Source organism: Lonchura striata, chromosome 13 (assembly GCF_046129695.1).
Source record: "Lonchura striata isolate bLonStr1 chromosome 13, bLonStr1.mat, whole genome shotgun sequence".
Taxonomy (NCBI): domain Eukaryota; kingdom Metazoa; phylum Chordata; class Aves; order Passeriformes; family Estrildidae; genus Lonchura; species Lonchura striata.
Genome location: NC_134615.1, coordinates 9,406,342 through 9,428,117, shown reverse-complemented (window position 1 = coordinate 9,428,117; position 21,776 = coordinate 9,406,342). Strand labels below are relative to the sequence as shown.

The 21,776-nt window shown below is 47.7% G+C and overlaps 1 protein-coding gene across 2 annotated transcripts; it reads left to right on the top strand.

The window, feature by feature from the left end:
- The first annotated feature begins 350 nt into the window (after positions 1–350).
- VSTM2B (V-set and transmembrane domain containing 2B) lies at positions 351–20,838 on the top strand. 2 transcript variants are annotated; one of them, XM_021540529.2, is made up of 6 exons: positions 351–378; positions 886–1,154; positions 1,777–1,961; positions 3,515–3,544; positions 4,380–4,788; positions 20,141–20,838. In XM_021540529.2, exons 2-6 carry the CDS (start codon positions 1,082–1,084, stop codon positions 20,227–20,229), a joined length of 786 nt encoding a protein of 261 aa, XP_021396204.1. In that variant the 5' UTR covers positions 351–378; positions 886–1,081; the 3' UTR covers positions 20,230–20,838. The 2 variants fall into 2 exon arrangements, with proteins under 2 accessions (XP_021396204.1, XP_031361716.1); XM_031505856.2 differs by lacking the exon at positions 351–378 and having other exon boundaries at positions 697–1,154.
- Positions 20,839–21,776: the final 938 nt, after the last annotated feature.

Below are 21,776 nucleotides of genomic sequence, written 5' to 3'. Positions count from 1 at the left end.
ATACTTACTGCAATGACTTTACTGATGACTTTTCACGCTTCTATTTTTTAATTGGGATATTAGCCTGAGAAACAGCTGATCCATGGAAACGTTTTCTCGTTGTGATGCTGTTTTCTAAATCAATAGGAGTGGGTTTTGTTGTGGGGGTTTTTGTTGTTTATGGGTTTTTTGGGGTTTTTTTTTTGTTGTTTTTGTTTTTTTTGTTGTTGTTGGTTTTGTTTGGGTTTTTTTTTTCCCCTTAATGTATTTTAACAAGTAACAAACGCAGTGAGTTCGGCAGCCTGACAGCAGCCGAGCAATCCGCCGCGGGCACGCAGCCCGGGAGGAGCCCCGGGCGGGGATGGGGATGCCGCGGACAGCAGCGGCTTTATTGCTCAGGTGCTTCGCAGGTACTTCCAGCGCCAGCCGGGGCTTGAGCGGAGCGGGCCGGGCGGCGAGCGAGCCCGAGCGGCTCCGCGGGTCCCGGGGCGGCGCCGGGCGGGGCCTGGCGCGGGGGGCGGTGCGGGGCGCGGGCGGGGGCCGGGCCCGCGGGGCAGCGGCGGCCGGGGCCGCGCATCCATCGGATCCCTCGGATCCGCGGCCGGGCGGGGAGAGGCGGGCTCGGCTGCCGCCGCGCCGCCGCGCAGGGGCAGGGCCGCGGCGGGCGCACGGCGGGCGCTGCCCGGGCGCAGCAGGGCAGGGGAGGCTCGGCCCCGCCGCCGCCGCCTCGCTGGACCGCGCGGCGAGCTCCGGGCGCGGAGCGCTCCGTGGGATGGGGCTCGGAGAGGCGCCCCGCGTCGCCTGCTCGCTCCCGGGCTGCGGGAGCCCCCACGCAGCGCAGGGCAGTTGAATCCCGCCCGCGGTGGAGAGAAGGAGCGGGACGCGATTTTATTGCTGCGTTCCCAGAAACGTCGCTTCCACCCGCCAGCGAGTTTGAGCAGCCGGCTGTGGATTTTATATTTGCTTCTCCGCAAACCGAGGTTAGCCGGGAGGCTTTGGCTTTTTGGGAAGGAGCCCTGCCCCGACCCGCTGTGTGCGATGGATTGAGGCGTGCCCGGCTGCGCCCCCAGCCAGGTCCCCGCCCGCAGCCCACATAGATGCGATGGAAAGTCGGGGGCTGTTCTGCACCCTTTGTTACCTGGTGTTCAACGCTCCTCTGCTGTTCATTGTGACCGGTGAGTAGAGAACTTCGGCCTCTTCCCGCGGCGATGCGCCGCTCCGGGCGCAACTTGCTGGCGGGAGGCTGCGGGGCCGTCGGGGCTGCGGGGCCGCCCGTCCGCGGCCGAGCTGCAGCCGCCCCGCTGCTCGCAGGCCCGGCCTCCCCGGCGCGTTCCCAGCGCGGGGCTGGGGGCAGGGAGCTGCCCGGGCGGCCCTGGCAGAACAAGGTGGCACTGTTGGGCCGCAGCTGCCGGCAGCGCGCAGCGGAACGGAGCGGGGCGCGGCGGGCGCGCAGCCCGGGACAGTCCCCGCGCCGCTCGGCGGGAGGGGACACTGGGACACCGCTGGCCCTGTATCGAGCCGAGGGCTTTCTTAGAAGGACCAGGAGGTTTTTAAGTCCTCTTCAAACTTTCCACTGAAGCCGCGGCTGCAGGGTGACGGGAGCCGGCTCGGCCCTGCCCCGGGTGCGCAGTCCTGGGTGCTCAGCTTACCCTGTGGTCCCTGGGCTCCAGGAAACCTGTGTCGCGGTCAGCGCTTAGCTCTTGAGCTGAAGCAGCTCACGCTACACTGAAAAGGACTGATCTTGTCTTGTAATCTTTCTCGTTAACCAGCCCTTGTAACTCTATCTTCCCCTCCCAGCTACCTTTACTGAAGTTCCCAAAGATGTGACTGTTAGGGAGGGAGATGATATTGAGATGCCTTGTGCTTTCCGAGCCAGCGGATCCACCTCTTACTCCTTGGAAATCCAGTGGTGGTACCTTAAAGAACCAGCCAGAGAACTTGCACACGAATTAGCCATCAGTGTCCCCGGCAGCAGGAGCAAGGTAATACATTGCTATGGAGATACATCTCTTCATCAAATGCAACATGCTTAGGTGGCGATGAGAATAAACTCAGCATTCCCAGAGTGCTTCCTCTGCCCAGTGCCAGCCACCAGTAGAAAGCATCAGTGTGCCCAGGCCCTCTGAGGAATGCAGGAGTACAGGGCATGCACTTCATGTCAGGAAAAACATCAGTGCTTTAAGGACTGTAAACAGAAAATGATAAATGCTCCGCTGCAAAATCAGCAATGAGGTCCCAAGAAAAGCTGTTGTATGAAGTGTTGACAAGCAAAAAACAGTGCTTCTGTGGACTGAGCTGGGAATCACTGTAAAAGGTGGGAGAGCCTCTGCTTACTGATAGTGCAGAGAAAGGCACGAGGGATACACCTCTGTTGATACATTAACATGGTATCAGCCTGCATCTACAAAGGTACAGTTATTTGTATACACCCACACTTGTGTCCATATCTGAAGCTCAGCAAGATGTTTCCAGTCAGATGCAGCAATTAAAATGCATGAAGCAGAGTTAAAGCTTGCGTGCCTTTTGCCCTCCCCCTAGGAAGCCTCTTGGTCTGAGGGTAGGCTTTAGTCTAAATTCTTCAGCTGCATTTCCCCAGCATAAGCCAATTCATTCTACGCCCCTCCCCACCAGAGCAAAGACAACTTGCAGGTGCCAGACGGGGCTGTACAAGGAGTGGGGTGAAGCAGGACTTCGAGGCTGTGTTGCCCTACTGTGCAGGACATGTCATCCTCTCCAGCCCCTGGCCTCTGTGCCAGCAGGGTGGCCCGCGGCAGCCTCTGTGCCCGTGCCAGCTCCCTTCTCTGTGGCACGCTTGTTTTCCTGCAGAGCTCAAATAGAGATGCAAAGCATATAGACACTGAGCTAATGCGATGCCGCCTAGCTGGGGAAAGTGTAAGTCAGTTGTCAGACTGGGAAATAAATTGCTTGGATTTAAATGTCTTCTTTAACCTTATATAAAAACTGTGAGCTGCTTTTACAATAAATGATGACAGAGCAAGCCTGGAGAATGATGACCGTCTCCCTGAGAGGCGTATCAGTGAGGTCTGAGGCATCACTTAGCTTTACAGTGGTTGGCTGGAGACAAAAACATAACCAAATATGAAACCTGCTGCATGATACCTGCTCCCAGGCTGTTTCAGGACTGAAGCTCTGCCCTGAGCCATGCAGGATCCAGCCTGCTCAAGCCCTTCCCTGCTGTGCTGCTGGTGAAGCATCTTCCCCGGTGTTTGTCAGTGACTGTGAGCAGCAGAGCATGCAACAAGCATTTCTTCGGCTGCTGCTCTCACCCTTGGGGAAGGCAGTGCTTCTGTGGGCAGCGTGGGAACTTTATCAAAACAGTCCCCCTGGCTGAGCACTGGTTTGCTGCCTTCCCCATCACCTGGGGAACTGCCCTGTGCCACACAGGCTGTGTGAACGGCAAGCAGAGAAAGTTGCATCTATCCATGTCCTGTCCTTCCACCAGGGTGGGAATATGAGCATCCTGTTGATGTGCTGGCAGCGCTGAATCTAATTGCCCTTTTTTCTGTTCTTGTAGGTAGCAAATAAGGATGCAACCAAAATCAGCGTAAGTGCAGCTCGAGATGGTGCACATCCCTCCTCCCACGCATATGGGATTTACTGCATGCCCCCCTTTCTTCCTGACACACGAATGCAGCTGGTCTCAGTGGCAGCCGCGCTCCTGCAGCACGGCAGGAGTGTGGCACGTTTCCCCTCCTCAGTGTGCCGTGGCTCAAGACACTGTTAGCATCTCTTGCTGGTTTTGCAGCCACGTCTCATTCCTCGCAAATCCAGAGGAGGTGACGCTTGCCTTACAGCCCTTCCTTAGCCACTTTGGAAAATCAGAAGAGAATCTTGCCTTCTGCAACCCCCAGTCGCCTGCGGCGACCCCCTTCTCTGGCTGTCCTGCAGGAAACACGCTCCTTTTCCTTTGGAGCGGCCCGGGTGCCGCTGCCCCTCTCCGCGGTGCTGAGGACACGGGGGAGCTCCTTGAACCCGGGGAGGGGACCCTGCGACCAGCCGGGCTCGGCTCGCTGCAGCGGGCGGGGGTGACCCCGGGGCTGCACTTTCCCCGGGGGAGTTCGGGCGGTTCGTGAGGTCTGGGGGCTGCCCGAGCCTGGGACCGTCCGAGGGGCGAGAGAACACGCGGGGGGCCGGTGGCAGAGCGCTGGTGGGTGACAGGTGGGAGGTGGCGTGGGAACGATGGGGACGGGCTGGTTGTGGACAGCGCCCGCGAGGTGGGGCTTCAGCGGCGAGGTGCGGGGCTCGGTGCGGGGCTCGGTGTCCGCTGCTCGGGGGAGCCAGCCGCGGTTCCGTGCCCCGGCAGCGGAGGGCACGGCGCGGGGCCGGGCCGGCCGCTGCCGCCGCTGAGGCCGTGCCGGCCGTGCGCTCCTCTCTTGCAGACGGTCCGCGTCCAGGGCAACGACATCTCGCACCGGCTGCGCCTGTCGGGCGTGCGGCGGCAGGACGAGGGCGTCTACCAGTGCCGCGTGTCGGACTACAGCGACGACGAGACGCAGGAGCACAAGGCTCAGGCGCTGCTGCGCGTCCTGTCCCGCTTCGCCCCGCCCGACGTGCAGGCGGCCGAGGCGGTGTCGCACATCCAGAGCGGGGCGGCCCCGCGCCGCCACGGCCCCGCCGCCCGCCCCACGCCGCCGCCCGGCCCCGCCAAGCGCCCGCCGCCGCCGCCGGCCCCCGCCCCGGGCGGCACCGCCCCGAGCACCGCCACCGCCGCCACGGCCGCCGCCGCCGCCTCCTCGGCCTCGCCGCCGCCCGGGCAGGCCGCCATCCTCCGCCAGCAGCACGGGTCAGGTAGGGCGGGGCCGGGGGAGCCCCGTTCCCGCACGCACCGAGCCCCGCACTGCCGCCCGCCCGCGGGCCGGGCACTGTCACCCCGCTCCGGGGGGACGCGCCGCGGCGCTGAAACTCAGCAATGTGACAAAGTGACAAAGCGCGCTTAGGTTGTCCCAAAGGCCGGGACTGTGCCTTGCCCCGCCTGGACAGGAGTGAACACGGGCACGGGGCTGGCGCGATGGGTCCGAGTTCGGGGCTGGCACCTGCATCCCTTTGTAGATGCAATGGGAGGCCCCACGTTCAGAACTCCCTTCCAGCTTTTCGGGTGCAGTGTTTGAAACAGTAGCTGCAGCCTCGAGTGAAACACCATGGATGTGCTGCAGAGAACTTAGATTTGCAGAGATTTAGATCAGCAAGTGGCTTACAGGGCTGGTTGTCCCTGGCAGATGTGAGGCCTGTGCAGAGCAGGATGCAGATTCAGAAGGGAAATGTCAATTGCTGTGTAATGAGCTCCACATCTGAATTAATTACAGGATAAAAATTGGAGATACAGTGCTCTATAATGTTTTCCAAATGTAAACACCATGCTAATACTGATTGTCTAACAGTTAATACTGCATTAAGTTATTAATGCCACATTACCATGTTGTAGTCTGCCAGAGAAGGCAGTTATAAACCCTTATTTATCCAATGACAGGAATGTCTGGGACAAAGAACATAGTCTTAAATCTGCATTGCAAAAGTGCTTCAAGCTTCAGAGGTGTGGTGCTGCTCTGGCTCTCCTCTCAGCCACTGTCACTTAGCTAATGTTGAACAAATGTCCCTGCCAAGTTATCTGTGGAAAAGGGAAAAAAATTTATGCCACTAACTGTGCAGGGAAGGCCTGAGCTCCCCTCTCTGCTGCGTCTCTTCTGACGCAGATTCATAATCTTCACGCAGGGAAGTTCACACTTCTTCCTGATACCTCTTCACACTTTCTGGGCAAGCAGTTGCAGGTTTTGGCTCACGGTAGTGGAAATCATTCCCATATGGGTCACTGTGACCTGCTGGTGCTGTGCAGGTACTGTGTTTTATCTGGCTACTACCTTTTCCTGTTTTCTGAATAATTCAGTTTCTTTCTTCTGTAGAAATACATGTGAAAGTTAGATTTTACTCTTTATCATTCCCGAGACTGAGCTGGTTGTTCATTGCTGTCTAGTGGTAGATAAAGGTGACAATTCCTGAGGTCTAACTAAAGGTGCTTGTGGGCATTTAAAGAAGTTTATTTTGCTTTTGCTGAATCCACTGACCCCAAGAAATTAAACCAGACACTGTAATGCTCATGATGTATTATGTTTTGTTTGGAAATATCTGCTTTTCTCCTGGGACCCCAGGGCTGGGGGTTGTTCTTATATTTCCTTTTCACTCCATGAGTGTGAGAAACAGTAGAGGCTGGGTTTAGGACTTGCAGTGCTGTGCACCCTGCCTGCTGAACCCAGAGCTTATGTGGTGCATGTGGACTGAAACCAGGACGCTGGAAGTGCAGCGGGCTCAGTTCCACGTCAACAGATGGATGCGAGCGTGTGCCGCCAAGACAGCATGTCACATATGCCTGTTAGGGCAAGACCTCCTGCCCAGATCAGCTAAACTGCTGTCTGTCCTGATTTTTTACATGTCTGTGGTTTGGGATATGGCACTTCTGCATCATTTCTAGGCTGCATTAAATTCTGAAAATAAACTGGTAGCATTGTGGCCAGCACAGGAGGTAATGGAATGATTTAAATCAGTGAATCAGGTAGCAGAACACTGTAAAACATCTAGTGGGGGTCTCCAGGTGAAGACTGATGCTGAGGGCTACAAAACTGGCTAAACAAAAATCTGGTGCTGTGAGCTCCCTGCTGGGCACACTGGTCTCTGTGAACAGTGCCACTCTGTGGCAGCTCCAGTGCTGGAGAAAGCCAAGTCAGGCTGTTCCTGTTCCTGTACTGACTTAATAAGGTGTAAACCAGCACCTGCTTTTGTCCCCATAAGAGGGAGGTAATTAATCGTGTATTTTGGTATGGTCCTCTTGTAGAAATAATGCCTTTTCACTCTGCTTGAATCAAGATCTCCCTGAATAACAGGCTTCTCCCTGGTTTGTTGTAATTTCTGTACCTTTGGTAGTTTGGATCTGCCTGTAATTACAAATCAATAGAACATCAATCACAGCATGGCTTTGGAGATTTGCAGCTGAGGGACTTGACCTTCAAAAATTCCTGATTTGGGTACCTTCTGGACCAGAACTGCCTGAGTCTTGTTATGATAAGGTGTCTCTTTGGTTGCTTCTGTGAAGCAGATTGCTGCTGTCCCAGTCCCCACCTCCTGGGTACTTTAGAAAGACTGTCTGGGCCAGGGATTTGATCTGAAGCAGAGAGACAGCTTGGTGTAGTGGCAAGAAATCTTCCCTAGACATGAATGTTGCATAGAGACCTGGATAAAATATTAATATGCTAGTCAGTGTGATGAGGGCTTGCAGGAGTATCACCTGCTTTTGTGAGGAAAGGGAAGACTGGGGTCTGCAGTGCTGCCAATTGGGTTGGATAAGCACTGAACTTTCTTCAAAATGTGCTAAAAGAAAATGACATCTTAGACCTTCAGAGCTTCCCATTTGTATGTTAAAGTGGTGTTCTTTAGAGCTAGGTACAGTCATTGTTGTTCTCCATAAAGAATGCAGTTGCTTTATAGGAAATGGGGGGTTTCCCTTTTATTTGCTTCTGGGAACTAGAAACCCTGTTTTGAGTCCACCCCCAAGGCAGTGTTGTAACTGGTTGTCCACACAGTAGAGCCAAGAAATCCAACTAAGTCTTTGTTCACGTGGTGTTTAAGACTGCAGGAGCTAGCCTTGTGTTGCTGTATGAGTTATATCTGCATAGCAGTGTAATACATATGCCTCATTATCCTATTTGGAGCTCCATAACACATACAGATAAGTACTTGCACCAAATCTGTGTGTAATAATTGAATAGTCTAATACATTTACAGTATTTAGCATTTTTAAGTCTCTTCATTTTACACAGGGATATTTCCTCTGTATAAAAGCAGAAATGTGGTTGAACAATGGATTTGCTATCAGCGATTAAGAAACATCCTCATTTAAGAAACTGGAGAGCTCTGCCTAAGAGCTGATGGCATGGCACTAGCTACAGTGTCCTGCATGAATTGGCCTCTAATCCTATTTTCCTGGCAATAGAAATCTTCCCAATACTTTCAGTGTAGTAAGAGAGGGCCTCTATGTACTTGGATTCCAATAAACATGATTATAGATCAAATGCTACATTGAGATGTGCCTGCAGGGCTCTTGCTGACTTCAGCTGCTTGCCCCAGTCATGCACCATGGAGAAGTGTGATTCTTTACATCTTCTAAGTGAACTGAAACATGAATTTATTAGGATAAATGTGTCTGTTACTGAGATTATTTAAAGAGACGAGAGTCTCATCTGACAAACTGGGTATAAATAGAAAATCCATTGTTTTAAACACCATCAGAAATAGTATTTGCCTGAAGTCTGTGTCAGCATTATGGTATATAAGGCAATAGATCCAGTATAACTGAAAAATTGACCAATATGCCACAAATATTAGCTACTTAAACTGAATTTTATCTGTGATGTTTAAGCAACCATATAAAAACTTGGTGCTGTGGTCTTCATGGAAGCCTAGAAAATGGGATTTGGGCTGTGAGGAGACAAGGATCTGCTGGCAAGACCACTTTTAACACTATTGGAGAAGCAGTCATCCATGTGGTTCTAAATGAAATAATACCGAGCGTTTAGTTTAAATGCTTGTACACAAATGGAATCTTACACTGTAGGAAAAAATGGGGGTGAGCAAGTGAAAGTGTGCACAGTTGTTTCTGTGTTGTCACAGTTGTTACTGTTTGGAAGTGCCCCTGGTTTTTGCTGGGTGGAGTAGGAGGATGCAGGAGCATCGCTGAGTGAAACACATGGTATCTCTGTCCCAGAAAGTTTGCAGTCCAAGTGTTTGAGATAGATAAATGACACAAGAACAATAACTGACTTTGTTGAGTTGTGTGACAGCTGTGAAACTAAATATGAAAACTTAATTTCAGACCTTCCAAATTTAAGTCCAGTGCCTTAGTTGTGAGGCTAACTTTGTCATCTGATGGTGCAGTAATAAACAAGGATCTTCATCCTGACCTCCTGGGAGGGAAATTGACTGTATTATATCCTACCAAATGGTCTCCAAAATGAGTGTCTGTGTATTGGCTCGGGGGCAATTTTTAGTTTAACTTCTGAGCAGAATGTAGATCAGACATTGCAGCTTCCAAATTCCCTTTTATTTGTTTGATCTGCAGCCTCAAAGCTCAGAAGTGAAAGCTTTGAACAAAATAAACAAAGATGGGAGTGTGAAACAAGAAGCTCTAGGAGGAACACAGGCTCATGTGTTGTGCACAGATGAAGTGGTCATCACAAGGAAGAACATAAATCTTCACTCTGTGCTTGTCCCTCCCCTCCTGAAAGCCTTTTATGTCTGAGGCAGAAGGAGCTCTGCTCCTGGGCTGCCTGGCCGAGACAAAGCACCGTGTGCCAGCCCTGCAGCCCTGTGCCCGTGGTGCCCAGCGGAGCAGGGCAGGCACAGCCAGGCACCTTGAGGCACGTGGGGACTCGGATCTCACTGTGCCCTGGGAGCTGCTCCCAGACAGCAGGGAAGGAGCACAGGGATTTATTGGGCAGAGCTGGGGCTGGGCAGGGGGACTCCCTTTGGAGGGGCTGGGGCTGGGTTCTGACGAACTTTGGAGGGAGGGTTTGAGTTCAGGGCTCTCCTGCCTTTGTCAGAGCTTTAATGACTCTCTGCTAGTTTGAGACACAGCCTGTGGAGCTCGTTTATGTTTGATAGATGAACATTACAGGAAATAGCAAGAAAGGAAGGTCTGCGAGGCTGCTCGGCTCAGGCTCCCTGCCTTTCCCACTCAGTGATGTCAGGGTCTATGCCACTTCGCCTGTGCTTTTTATGAGACCATGTATGAGCTCAATTCTGATGTTACTTGTAGTTAAATGCAACCTGGGTCACATCACATTTTCCTTTACATTAAATAAAGTAGCAGGACGGAGGCCATAACTGAATTATCAGGCTGACCTCCTAAATGTCACTGGATAATAAACATGCAAAAAGAATTCTCATTAAATACACATCACTAGCACTTTAATATCTAGGCAAATTAGACTGCTTTGGGGACAAGTGAGGTCAAATATCTTCCTTTGTGTCTGTGTATTATGGATTAATTTTCAAACTGGACAAAAGCACTAACTGCTGTACTGTGTCACCTCATTATCTAGGGCAGAAACAAGCTGTGCCTGGGTGTTTTTGTACTGTGGAAACGCAATTTATTTGAGTAACCTCCTTTCAGTGGTTCTTGCTTGCTCCCCAGAGGACGGACAAAACCATACTAACCTATTCTACTCCAGCCTGTTCAGTGCCCTTGAAGAAATTAAAATATTATTTGAATTTCTTTGATATCTTTAAGTTATAGGTAAAAAAAATCTTCTAAAAATATTACTGAACACACTAAATGAAGGGGGTATTACAGGTATTTTTAGTGAATACTGAAGCTGTATCAAATATTGGTCTAGATTTCTAGATCAGATTGATACATTAGTGAGTGAGAATTAGAAACTTATATGAAGAAAGGCTCAGTGCACCCGCATGTGCTTTTGGATGAGCAAACAGCATTTGGGACAGGAATATACACTATACATGTATACATGTACATGATTTCAATAGATACTTTGCAAAACGGAGTCTTAGTTTGCAGAACCAATTAACTTTGTATCTTTTATGAGACACGGTAATTGTTACACACTCCGCACCTCTGCTATACTGGTGCAGCTTTGCTGATGTAAACTTTATGCAGCTTTACTGATGCTTGAACTGTGCTGTCGATTTATATAGGTCCCTAACAGTTTAAATCTTAGCAGTAGTGGCACAAAGAAATGCCCAGACAGCCTTACTGGTACTGGTTTTGAGAAGGCTTTTAGTAGTGTGGGCTGCGGTTGGAGAGCAAACACGGAGTAGCCTCTGCCAGGAAATGAATCTTACACTAGTCCTGTGTAGGTGTTTCTTTTTTACTTAAGAGAACCTGACAGCACTGTGCTAGCAATAAAAGGAGGTTGCTTTGGATTTTGATTTAGCTTTGCTAAAGCAGTAAGAATGCTGTCAGGCTCACTATTGCTGTTTACTATGTGTTTTTTAAAATTAGATAATGGTAGAGCAGTCCCATATGTCAATAATAAACAGTTCAAGTAGGTTTGTATTGGAAAAAATGGGGTTGTCAGCAGAATGGTATTATTTGTCACAACAGCGGCTAACAACCAAGCACTTTATATTGCTAGGCTGTTATCAGCTGGGAGGCAATTTTATTAGCTGGAAAGAAGAGCAGTTTGGCAGAGCAGCAGCCGTGCTCAGCAGAGGGGTCTGTGTGAGCCAGCACGAGGTTGTGCCAGGCTCACACGGGGAGGAGGGAGCTGTGCTCACAGGGCACAGCACCCCAAGCTCTCCCCACAGCTTCTGCTCTCACCCTGTGGCTGCGAGCAGGACACCCCTGTGTCAGCAGGGAGAGGCTCTGACTTCCAAAGCAGGCAGAGCACAGGGAGGTCTCTCACGGACATGGTCTGCTCCTGTTTTGTTACCGTGCTGCTGGAGGGGTTCAGGAGACATGGCAATGTATCACCTGAGGACATGGGTTAGTGATAGACAGTGTGGTGGTGCTGAGTTTATGGCCGGGCTTGGTGATCTTAGAGCTCCTTTCCAACCTCACCAATTCTGAATAATTAGAATCGAAATGAATAATTAGAATTACTTTACTGCTTTATAATTTTTAAAATTGGCGTCCTAATCTGAATTCCGCTCACACTGAGGAGCTGGAGATTTCACATGTACAGAGGGTATTGAGGAATGCCCCATGTCCACAGTTTTGTCAAATATCCCCTTGCTACCTTATTTTGCAAAACTTGGCCTCCCTTACATCTAGGGCACAGCAAAGTCTTCAGTTAACTAACATCTAGCAAATATCAGTCATTGGAAATGACTGGAAATTTGGAGGATCTCTGTTTTTGTGGGTCAGTCCCAAAATGCCACTGTTTACAGCAAAAAGGTGATCCTTTCTTTATGGAAATGACAGGCTCTGCTTTTTTTTTCCCCAGGCACATGCTCTCAGTACAGCCATTTTTCATGTGTCATCATGCATTCTGCTAACGCACTTAGCTCTGTTCTTTAGGTATGGACAGGGTAGGGTTATTAAAAAAAAAAAAATCCTTAATCTGCACTTGCATCTGCTTAAGTTTAGTAATTCTGATTGGAGTGATAATTACAACTACATTGGCAACTTGTTCGTAATCCTGATCAAGTCAAAAATACTCCGAAGACAGTGAAGTGAGAACCACAGTGTCATCGTCTTTATTTCTGGGTTGCAAATATTTACAACTTGTATCAATTACAGAATGTGAAACCTGTGGTTCAGTCCAGGGCACTCTTATTGTCAGTCTTTTCATAAAGTTCCTATGGAATTGTGTGAACATATCTAGCTTGCCTGCTTTTCTGCAATATGACTTTTTAGTCCTCCTACTTATAATGAAAAACCTGAGAATATACCCCAAACTTGCTTCAAAGCTCAGTAGCTGAAACCAGCTGCCAGTATTTTTCATTGCCTTGTGCTCTGGGCAGTTTGAGTTGTGCTTTTGCTGCTTGTGTGTATGGATATGCTCTGGAATTGCTCACGCAATAGTACAGAAGAAGGAAGTGTGGAACTGGCTGCTTATTTACCACCTCAGCTACCGCTCATTCAGTTACTTATTTTTCTCTCTATTTTAGTTTAGAATTCTTTTTCCACCAAATTTCATTACAAAGAATTTTGTATCTCTCGTTATTTAACTTTCAGGGAATGAATTAACAGTTCTTGGCTTTGTTAAGTTAATTTTAGATCGTGGAACTGCAGAAAATTCTGGAAATTAAAAAAAAATTCATAGGTGCATGGTTTGAGTGTCTTAATAAGATGTTTGTCAAGGAGACATCATCTCATTTATACCAAAGAAGAAATCTATTTATGTGAGGGTAATACAAAGTAGAGACCAGCTGCAGGTCTTAAAAGAGGAAAGTTACTGGCTTATTTAAATGCAAACCAATGGAAAGTATTTGAACTGTATAATTTATATAGAATGAATTACTCATTTTAAGCATTCAGGATGCATTTCTTTTCTCTATTGACACCGTCTAGAGCAGTGTTTCCTTTTGGAGCTCATTATAAATTACTCCTGGTGTTGTCTGGAAGTTACTCTTTAATTTCTCCCGAGTGGGTATTTGGCGTGGTTGAGTGGTTTGTTTGGCTCTCTGCAGGGCAGAGGAGATCCCAAGGGCAGCCCCCAAGGGCCTGGCTCCCTGGGCTCAGCTGCTGGGCTGCCTGTGGGCACTGCCTGCCCTCAGCACACAGTGTTCACAGGCACGCGTGGTGTTGGAAGCAGCAGAGGGAGGCTTTGGTAAGTGCTGATTGTTCCCAACACTTTTGGCTGCTACAGAAGGGAAGTGGGGATATTGAGGGAAAATCCTTCCCATTTTGTGTTACCCCTATTTCTTGTAACTTTAGTAGGAGATAGTTTATTGCCAGTGTGTTGGCAATGAAACTGCATATTTCTCTGGGAACCTAACAAACAGAAATATTTCTGTATAAATACAGGAGTATTTCTTGCTCCATAGCAGATAAGCATTTCCCTGCATCCATCAAATGCATTAGTTCAGCAACTCCTCTGTTTGTGATAGCTGTTAATACAAAAGTGTTGTGCCTTGCAGACCTGCAGCAGCTGTGGAATGGTCAGATCAATTGTCCATTTAATCCTGTACCTTATGTCTAATGATGTCCTTATGATCCAGGAGAGGGAAGAGCCTCTGTAGAGGGTAAGGGAGCACTTGGCTGGTCTGTGTACCATGAGCATGTTTGGCAGGGATTGCCAGCACTAGCATTTTAAAGAAAATTTGGCTTTAATGATTCTCAGTTAAAATGAGCTCTGTTGAGACCAAAATCCACCTCAGTAGTTGCAGGTATCTTAAGAAACACATCCCCCACTCCTCTGCCAATGCCTGTGTCTGTCCTGTCCCACAGGCACTCAACATTGACTTCCAGCAGAGCACTGCAGTGCTTCAGAAAATCAATACTGCAGAAGGAATATTTTTCTTCTCTTAGCTTCTTATCAGAACCAAACTTTTATTTCTGCATCATTTCCTTGCATGACTACACTTCTCTCTCATTTCCAACCAATTTATTTGTTTTCTAATCTGTAGCCTTACTGCTACCATGTTAAAACACTAAAGTCTAAAACACCAAACCACTAAAACGCCAGTTTTCTGTCCTAGGTGAACTTTTTGAATTATCACATCAAGAACAATCAAAATTAAGGACCAGGCTTCTAAAAGGAATTGGCTTTTTCTCAAATACACATATTTATTTCTCTACCTATTCAGGAAGTTTGCAGCTTCTGTAGAGTTATCAAGCCTTAAATCCTGCCTCACCTCATTGTTTTCAGGTGAGTTTAGTCCAGCACATAAATAGATACAGGTGTGGGCAAGTAAATTAGTGTAATTTAGTGTCCTCTTTTCAGGACTGCTAAATGCTTGAAATTCAAATGGAATCTTATTTGAAATATTAAAACCTGTTAGAGTTTCCAAAACCAGGACAGGAGGCTTTCAGTAACTCTTGTAATATGGGGTTTTGGCAATTCACCTCTAAATATAGGCCTCAGTATTGCAGTGGATACTTTGAGAGAGAAGGTGGAGAAACAGTGGAACTCAGGTGTATTTGGTAATACCTAAAATGATGACAGAATTCTACAAAACTCAGGCCAAAGCTTCTGGCCAGTAAAATTGCTTTCAGCTTCCTGGAGAGTTTGTGTGTGGCTCTGGTGTGGGGATAAAGAAGTGAAATGTGGGCACTATCATCAAGGGTGTGGAGAGCAATGCTGGTAGTTTCACCTGGCCGTGTGAGAAGATTTACTCCTGACCTTAAAAACCTTGATGTCATGGATGAAGGAACAAAGCAGAATCACAAGCTTCTACCTACATGGTTGTGAAGAAATAAAAACATATGCTGACTTCTGTGAGGCATTTTCTTGAGATGAGTTATAGAAAGCTGTTCCAAAACTCGGCGAATCATAAATAAAAACGGTAGTGGATAGAAAACCAATTTTGTCATCATGCCTTCTAGGCAGGTTCAGTGGCAAGCAGATCCCATGCAGTTGCTCATAAATATGTGGGAAGTCACCACTGCTGAAATTAGCTCCACCAAAAGGCAGCTGAGGAGCTGTTTCTGGTTGTGCCTGGGCAGGATGATCCAGAGCCAGCCAAAAGCCAGGAGCAACGGGGACACCATGTTCAATGGTTTTTCCTGTTGTACCAGTGCTTCTTGGAACAACAATACCTCCTCTTCCATGCAGTGCTCCAGGGTTGAGCTCACAGGGTCTGCTAAAATCAGCACAGGCTCTGCATGCACTTCTGTACAGCATCCTGGAGAATTAGCTCTTGGGGAGGAGTGGGAATTTTAAGGCATTAGGTGCAAAAAAAAGATTAAAAAAAAGCAAAAATGCAGTGTGTGTATTGTGCTGGAAGTACTTAAGAGTGGAATACTTAAGAGTAGAGTTTATGAGATCTTGTCTCAAACTGTGGAATAATTCTAATGAGGTATAGCTTATTATCTCTTTGGTTCAGTAAGTGTATAGTGACTTTAGTAATTTCAATTAAAAACTTCTAAGAACATCTTAGGTCTGAAGTTGGGGAAATTAAATTCAATGCAAATGCTCCAAATGTATGTCAGTAAGTGAGAATCTGTTTCATCTAGGAGGTTATTGTTTGTAATGATCCTTGACTAGCAACCCATGTAAAACTCCATTTTTTCCATAGATAGCAGAATAAGAATGTGTATCAAGTGCAGTCTATAGTTTCTGGACTGAGAGAACAGATCAATCTATATGGTCACCTCTTAATGAAATGCCAGGTTTGAGGGCTTTAATTGGGCATTGTTGTGTAAGGAAATAGGCCAAGGCTAACAGGTCACTGCATAAAAGGCAGTACAGAGAAATGTCTCGTGACACTGCCAGCCGGGGCCCCAGCTCCATCATCAATAGGCAGTCAGATTTTAGGTGTTATCTCATCTTTCAAGGAAAATAGGCTACTGATGTCTTTCAGCTTTTTATTATATGGGCCACTGCATTTTACCACCATCTCAGAAAGAGACATCAAAGGACTTTTCAGATTCTTTCTAGTAAGAAAAATAGGTGACTGCTGGAAACTGTTGGTTTTGACCATTAGTTAAATATAGCTTGTAAAAGAATCATCCCATTTTTTCTGGGTGTCACAAGTCACTTGGTTAATTAATGTTTGTTTTCAATTGAACTGTTTTAAGTCAAACTGTTATTAATTCTGGCATGAAAAAAATATTAAATAGAAAATTGCAGTAAAGCACTATTATGTCATAAATCCCAAAGAACGATGAGTGATGCCAGAGAGCAATTCACCATACACGAAGAGAACAATTTGTTCTTGTTCTGCATGGTGGTAGACTTTCCCTTTTGGCCATGAGCATATAAATATTTTAAAAGCAAAGTTGTAAGTCTGTATAGTGATAAATAAGCTTGCAGAACATCAAATGAATATTCAAAATATCAGTGAAATGTTTTCTCGCAAGTGTCTGTAGTTTGCAAGTAACTGTGCACTCCTGATTTAGGGTGCCTGGAGAAGAACCCTCTGTTCTCACACCTGGGTCAATCATGTGTCCAGATCCTCATGCTCAAGCCCATTTTATTTGTTTATTTACATCTACAGAAGCAGCAACTTATTAACTAAAAGTCACTACTTTTACTTCCACTACTGCAGTAACAGCAGAATCGAGGACACTAAGTTCAGTTTGTTGTTGAAATTATTTTTCTGGTCTGCTTATATTTAGAGGGAGAAGAATTCTGAGGTTCTGTGTGTCCAATACTGCTTGAAGTTGTAGAGCAGAACAGCACTGAATCAGTATGAAAAAAGAAGCTTGTATGTGGTGTTCAGCAAGAAAAATAGCTTTCAAATAGTTTTTTAAAAATGTGTTTCATTTAACTGCTGAGATCCTATTAACAGAGTCTGAACTCACATTCTGCCATCAGAGAAGATGGAGAATATAGGTGGAAAACAACAGTAGTTTCTACAAAAGGAAAAGACAAAATTTGGACTACTGAATTCACAGTTCTGCATTGAAATTTAAACTAAAACTAGTATATAAGGGTAAAACCAACATAGGAATGCTTTTGCTAAGTAGGCACACAGGTGCTGCAAGGAGTTGAGACTAATTCTGCTTTCCCTTCAAAGCAGAAATGATCCTAAGCTGGTGTTCCTGGCAGCCCTTCAGCACCATAGCTGTAAGGACACTTGAGATTCAAGAGCCCATTTCTCCAGGTTGAGTTTCTCAGTGTTTCCAGGGGAATTCCCCCTCACAAAAGCACATCTTGCTGTCTGAGCAACTGGCAGGATCTCAGACTCAAGCCCTGTTCATTGAAAGCAGGGAAAGAATGGGTTCTCAGCACCCTCAGGTTTGATCATAATAAATATCTAAGTGCTGGGCAGGTGTGGAATTGGCATGAACTTGGCACCACTGAGCTGTGTGCAGCTGCCAGGAGTGTGAGCTGCTGCTGGGCTGCCCCTGCCATCCCCAGGCTCAGGGGACAGTGACAGCACATGGGGACTGTCCTGGACTGGCCTCTTGCAGCTGTGCCATGTGCAAGAAGAGAGGACTTCCCTGCACACACTTCTAGTGTCTCTTTGCAATGAGTTGCAACTCCTTTAGCTGCTGGAGTTAATTGTGTTTGTTAATGATTTTTCAGCTTTCAAAACAAAAATCCTGTATTCATCTTAATACCTTGCTGTTGCTGTGCAGGCAGTCCTGAGCATGTGTTTGTGCATGCAGGGATTTAATTAAAGCCTTAATAACTAAATAATCACCACACAGTCTGGGCGTCTGTGAGATAGCACTGTGGGGACATTTCTTGAGTTCCTCAATTGCACACCACATTGCTGTGTACTATTTTTGATGCTGGGTAATCGTGCTCCAGCATTGCTGGTGAGGTGTGTATAGATTATGAGGCAGCTGGAGCAGCGAGCCCAAGAGCAGTGCTTTGCTCAGGCACTGTTTGAGGCATTTCCTTTGATCATGCACAGCTGGGAGACACTCACATGTCCTAGAGACCAAGACTAAAGTATTCACATTATGGTGCCTGAAGTGAGTTTCATAAACAGAAGTGCCCTGATTACTTTTCCAGAGATACAGAAAACTTATTTTTAAAGTTTTCATGCTTTGCAAAGTGTCTCTCGCAGTCTGGGTGGCACTCAGTGTTTTGGGCATTGGTCGCTCCTGTAGGTTGGGTGTTCAGCAGAGGAGGCCTCTTCCCAGGTGCCCCTCTGCACTTCAGCTGCAGGGCAAATTCCCACTGGACTCCTGCTTTTGTCCCACATCCATCACATCCATCCCGTGCTGGTGAAGCTGCACACGCTGGTGTCCCCAGGGGCAGCTGCTGTGGCCCAGCCTGGCCTTGTCTGTGTGGGCTGAGCCGAGCTCAGGGAGTGCCAGGAACCCGTGTCCTGCCCTGCAGCAGTGATGGGAATGGGGCTGCTCCAGGGAACGGGACTGCTTCAAGGGAATGGAGTTGCTTCAGAGAACGGGGCTGCTCCAGGGAACAGGGCTGCTCCAGGGAATGGAGCTGCTCCAGGGAATGGGGCTGCTCCAGGGAATGGAGCTGCTCCAGGGAATGGGGCTGCTCCAGGGAATGGGGCTGCTCCAAGGGAATGGAGCTACTCCAGGGAATGGGGCTACTCCAGGGAATAGGGCTGCTCCAAGGGAATGGAGCTGCTCCAGGGAATGGAGCTGCTCCAGGGAATGGGGATGCTCCAGGGAACGGGGCTGCTCCAGGGAATGGAGCTGCTCCAGGGAATGGAGCTGCTCCAGGGAATGGGGCTGCTCCAGGGAATGGGGCTGCTCCAAGGGAATGGAGCTACTCCAGGGAATGGGGCTACTCCAGGGAATAGGGCTGCTCCAAGGGAATGGAACTGCTCCAGGGAACGGGGCTGCTCCAGGGAATGGGGCTGCTCCAGGGAATGGGGCTACTCCAGGGAATAGGGATGCTCCAGGGAATGGAACTGCTCCAGGGAACGGGGCTGCTCCAGGGAATGGGGCTGCTCCAGGGAATGGGGCTGCTCCAGGGAATGGGGCTACTCCAGGGAATAGGGCTGCTCCAGGGAATGGAACTGCTCCAGGGAACGGGGCTGCTCCAGGGAATGGGGCTGCTCCAGGGAATGGGGCTACTCCAGGGAATAGGGATGCTCCAGGGAATGGAGCTGCTCCAAGGGAATGGAGCTGCTCCAGGGAATAGGGCTGCTCCAGGGAATGGGGCTACTCCAGGGAATGGGGCTGTGCTGCCTTTGCCCTTGCCCTTCCCTTGCCCTGCCCTTGCCCTTGCCAGCAGCACAGCAATGGCCATCCCAGGGCTGGCACAGCAGAGCCTCATGCCTGTGTGTCCTGCTCTCTTGGCCGAGTGTGGCCCCACAGCTCATCCCTCCCATGCCAGGGAGAGGGGCCACACCACGGTGCACACAGCAAATACCTTTTTGCATCTTTCCAGCACACGTCGCTGGAAAATAAAAAAACGGGGCGAGTACCTGGGTGTGTGTGGGTGTGAGGCAGGGATGGCAGCTGCAGCATGGAGTGGCTGCCACGCCTCTGGGAGCAATCTCGGGTGTCCTGCCCCGTGAGTTAGCTCATCGCTCTCCTTGGGACACGCTGACGGGAACAGATGTGTTCCACACCTGACCTCTGCTTGTCTATAGCTCCTGAGCACATTTTTAATTTAAAATTCTGCTCTTTCCTATAAAAGGTAAAGAAGATGTCAAGGTCTTGCTGTTCCCATTCCAAATGAAATGGGTTCATGTCGTGTTAATCAAGAAGTACAGACGCAGCATTTGTCATTTCCCTTTAAAGTAATGGGTGGTTGATACCTGTCATTTCTCAAGAAACTATATACCAGATTATGGTGTATTTATAGAAATCTCAATTGCTGGTAACTTGGCTGAAGCCAAGTTTAGGCATACCATTAGTAACACATAATGAAATGACCTAAGTGGAGTCAGATTTAGGAGGGGGAGGAAAAAGCTATTTGAGTTAGATAGCTTGAGGATGCTGTTTTACTATTAAAATTAAGCTTCTGACCCCTGGCACTGAAGTGATAAAAATGAATCTTCCTATATTTCTCTTCTGCATTTAATCTTCTATATTGGAAAAGATAAAAAAAAAATCAAATCTCCTTCTCTCCCTTGTCTCTTTCTTTTCTAGGTACAGGACCTATTTATGCTACAGACCCACTCCTATACATGTCCCTGTTAATACTGCATAAGCTTGTACATTTATTAGTAAACCACTGACGGACTGCTCCCTTCACTCCTCCTCAGCCAAACAGAAAGGAACCTATTTAATAACAAACAAAACCCCTACAAAGAAATCCCTACCGTTTTAAAGATGGACAGAAAGAGACTGAAAGAAGCATGATAAATTCTACATGGGGGGAAAAACATATTTTTGGGGATGCTACAAGAAAGTAAACCACATAGAATAATGCATCTAGTTTCCAGACTCTATGGTGTAAAGCCCTGCTCTGTGCATGGCACTTATGATTTCTCTATTTTAATGTACTATTTTTTTCTTTTCTAAACTTTTCCTCTGACTCTTCATTTTGCACGAACTGTTGAGCAGTTATCTTTATGACAATATGTAAAGATGTTGGGTCAAACCCTTCCTAAGAAAGGAAATATTTTTAGTAGATTATTGTGTTTAGGTCTTTTTGGATTTCCTTTTTCTTTTTTAATTAAATTATTTCTTTTGGAGACATTAAAAAGATACATCTTACCATAATTAATATTCACTGTCAATAATATTTATTTTTAAATGAAGATTGGAAACAAGGTAAGACATTTGTTTATAAACTGTATTGTATATTGCTGAATAACAGTTGAATAAAAAGATTTTGAAATAAAGTTTTTACAGATGTGTGTGCTTTCCCTGTGTCCTGAATGTCCCTGAGAAGGCTTGATGGCTACGTGCCTTCCCTACCTTGTCACAGCAGAGAGACTTGAGGAAAGGTGCAGTACAAACAAAATAAAATTGAAAGCAGTTATTTTTCAGGCAACCTCACCTGATGGCAAAGCCCACAGCAGAACGTGCAGGCAGCCAGTCCCAGGCTGCAGCTGCCTTTTCCTTGGTGCCACCAGTTATCTCTGGGCAGTCAGGGCAAGGTCTGGTAGATGGACAGTGGGACAGTATGTGGCATTCAATGTAAATTGCTTTGGTTTGCCCCAGGCCTCTCTGAAAAAAATGTGAATCAAGCAGTGGAAAATCAAAATAAAACATCCTGGAATGTTGTGTAACCTAGTTCCAAGATTCGTTTAAAATATATTCAGATTTCTTTAAATGCCTAATTTTGTCGTTTTTCTTATCCAGGTGAGCTTCCTCTAAAGAAGCTTTTTTACAGTGAGTAGAGTAGTTATGTTTCTGTTGCAAAATGCTTGTTTTTCAAATGAGCCAGTAAGATGACTTGGTAAAGAAACATGACTTGCATTAGCTGAATTTAGTGAACTGCCTTGAAAATTCCTATGCCTGACTATGACTCTTAAACCTGTCATTTTTGTGGCATTTTGGAGAAGAGTTTCCTTGTGGGAAAGGCAGAGTGACAGCTCCAGTGGCAGCAGGACTGTGCCTGCAGGAGCTGCAGAGCAAACACAGAACGTGGCACTGCCTCACCTCGCACCTGAGTCCTGTCCTAGGAGGAGGGCAGGAAGGGATTGCCATTTTCCCAGGTGCTCAGGATTTCCTTTTTCTAGGGCTGCCAGTGACAGCCAGGGGTTTGTGCCACTTGCACTCCCTGGGTTGGAGACCAAGCAGATCTGTGTTTGATACATGTACTGCACTGTGGTGG

Coding starts and splice junctions, on each gene's coding strand:
- VSTM2B (XM_021540529.2), top strand. CDS start 1,082: ATGGAAAGTCGGGGGCTGTTCTGCACCCTTTGTTACCTGGTGTTCAAC. Junction 1,962..3,514: donor TCCCCGGCAGCAGGAGCAAG/GTAATACATTGC, acceptor CTGTTCTTGTAG/GTAGCAAATAAGGATGCAAC. Junction 3,545..4,379: donor AGGATGCAACCAAAATCAGC/GTAAGTGCAGCT, acceptor CCTCTCTTGCAG/ACGGTCCGCGTCCAGGGCAA.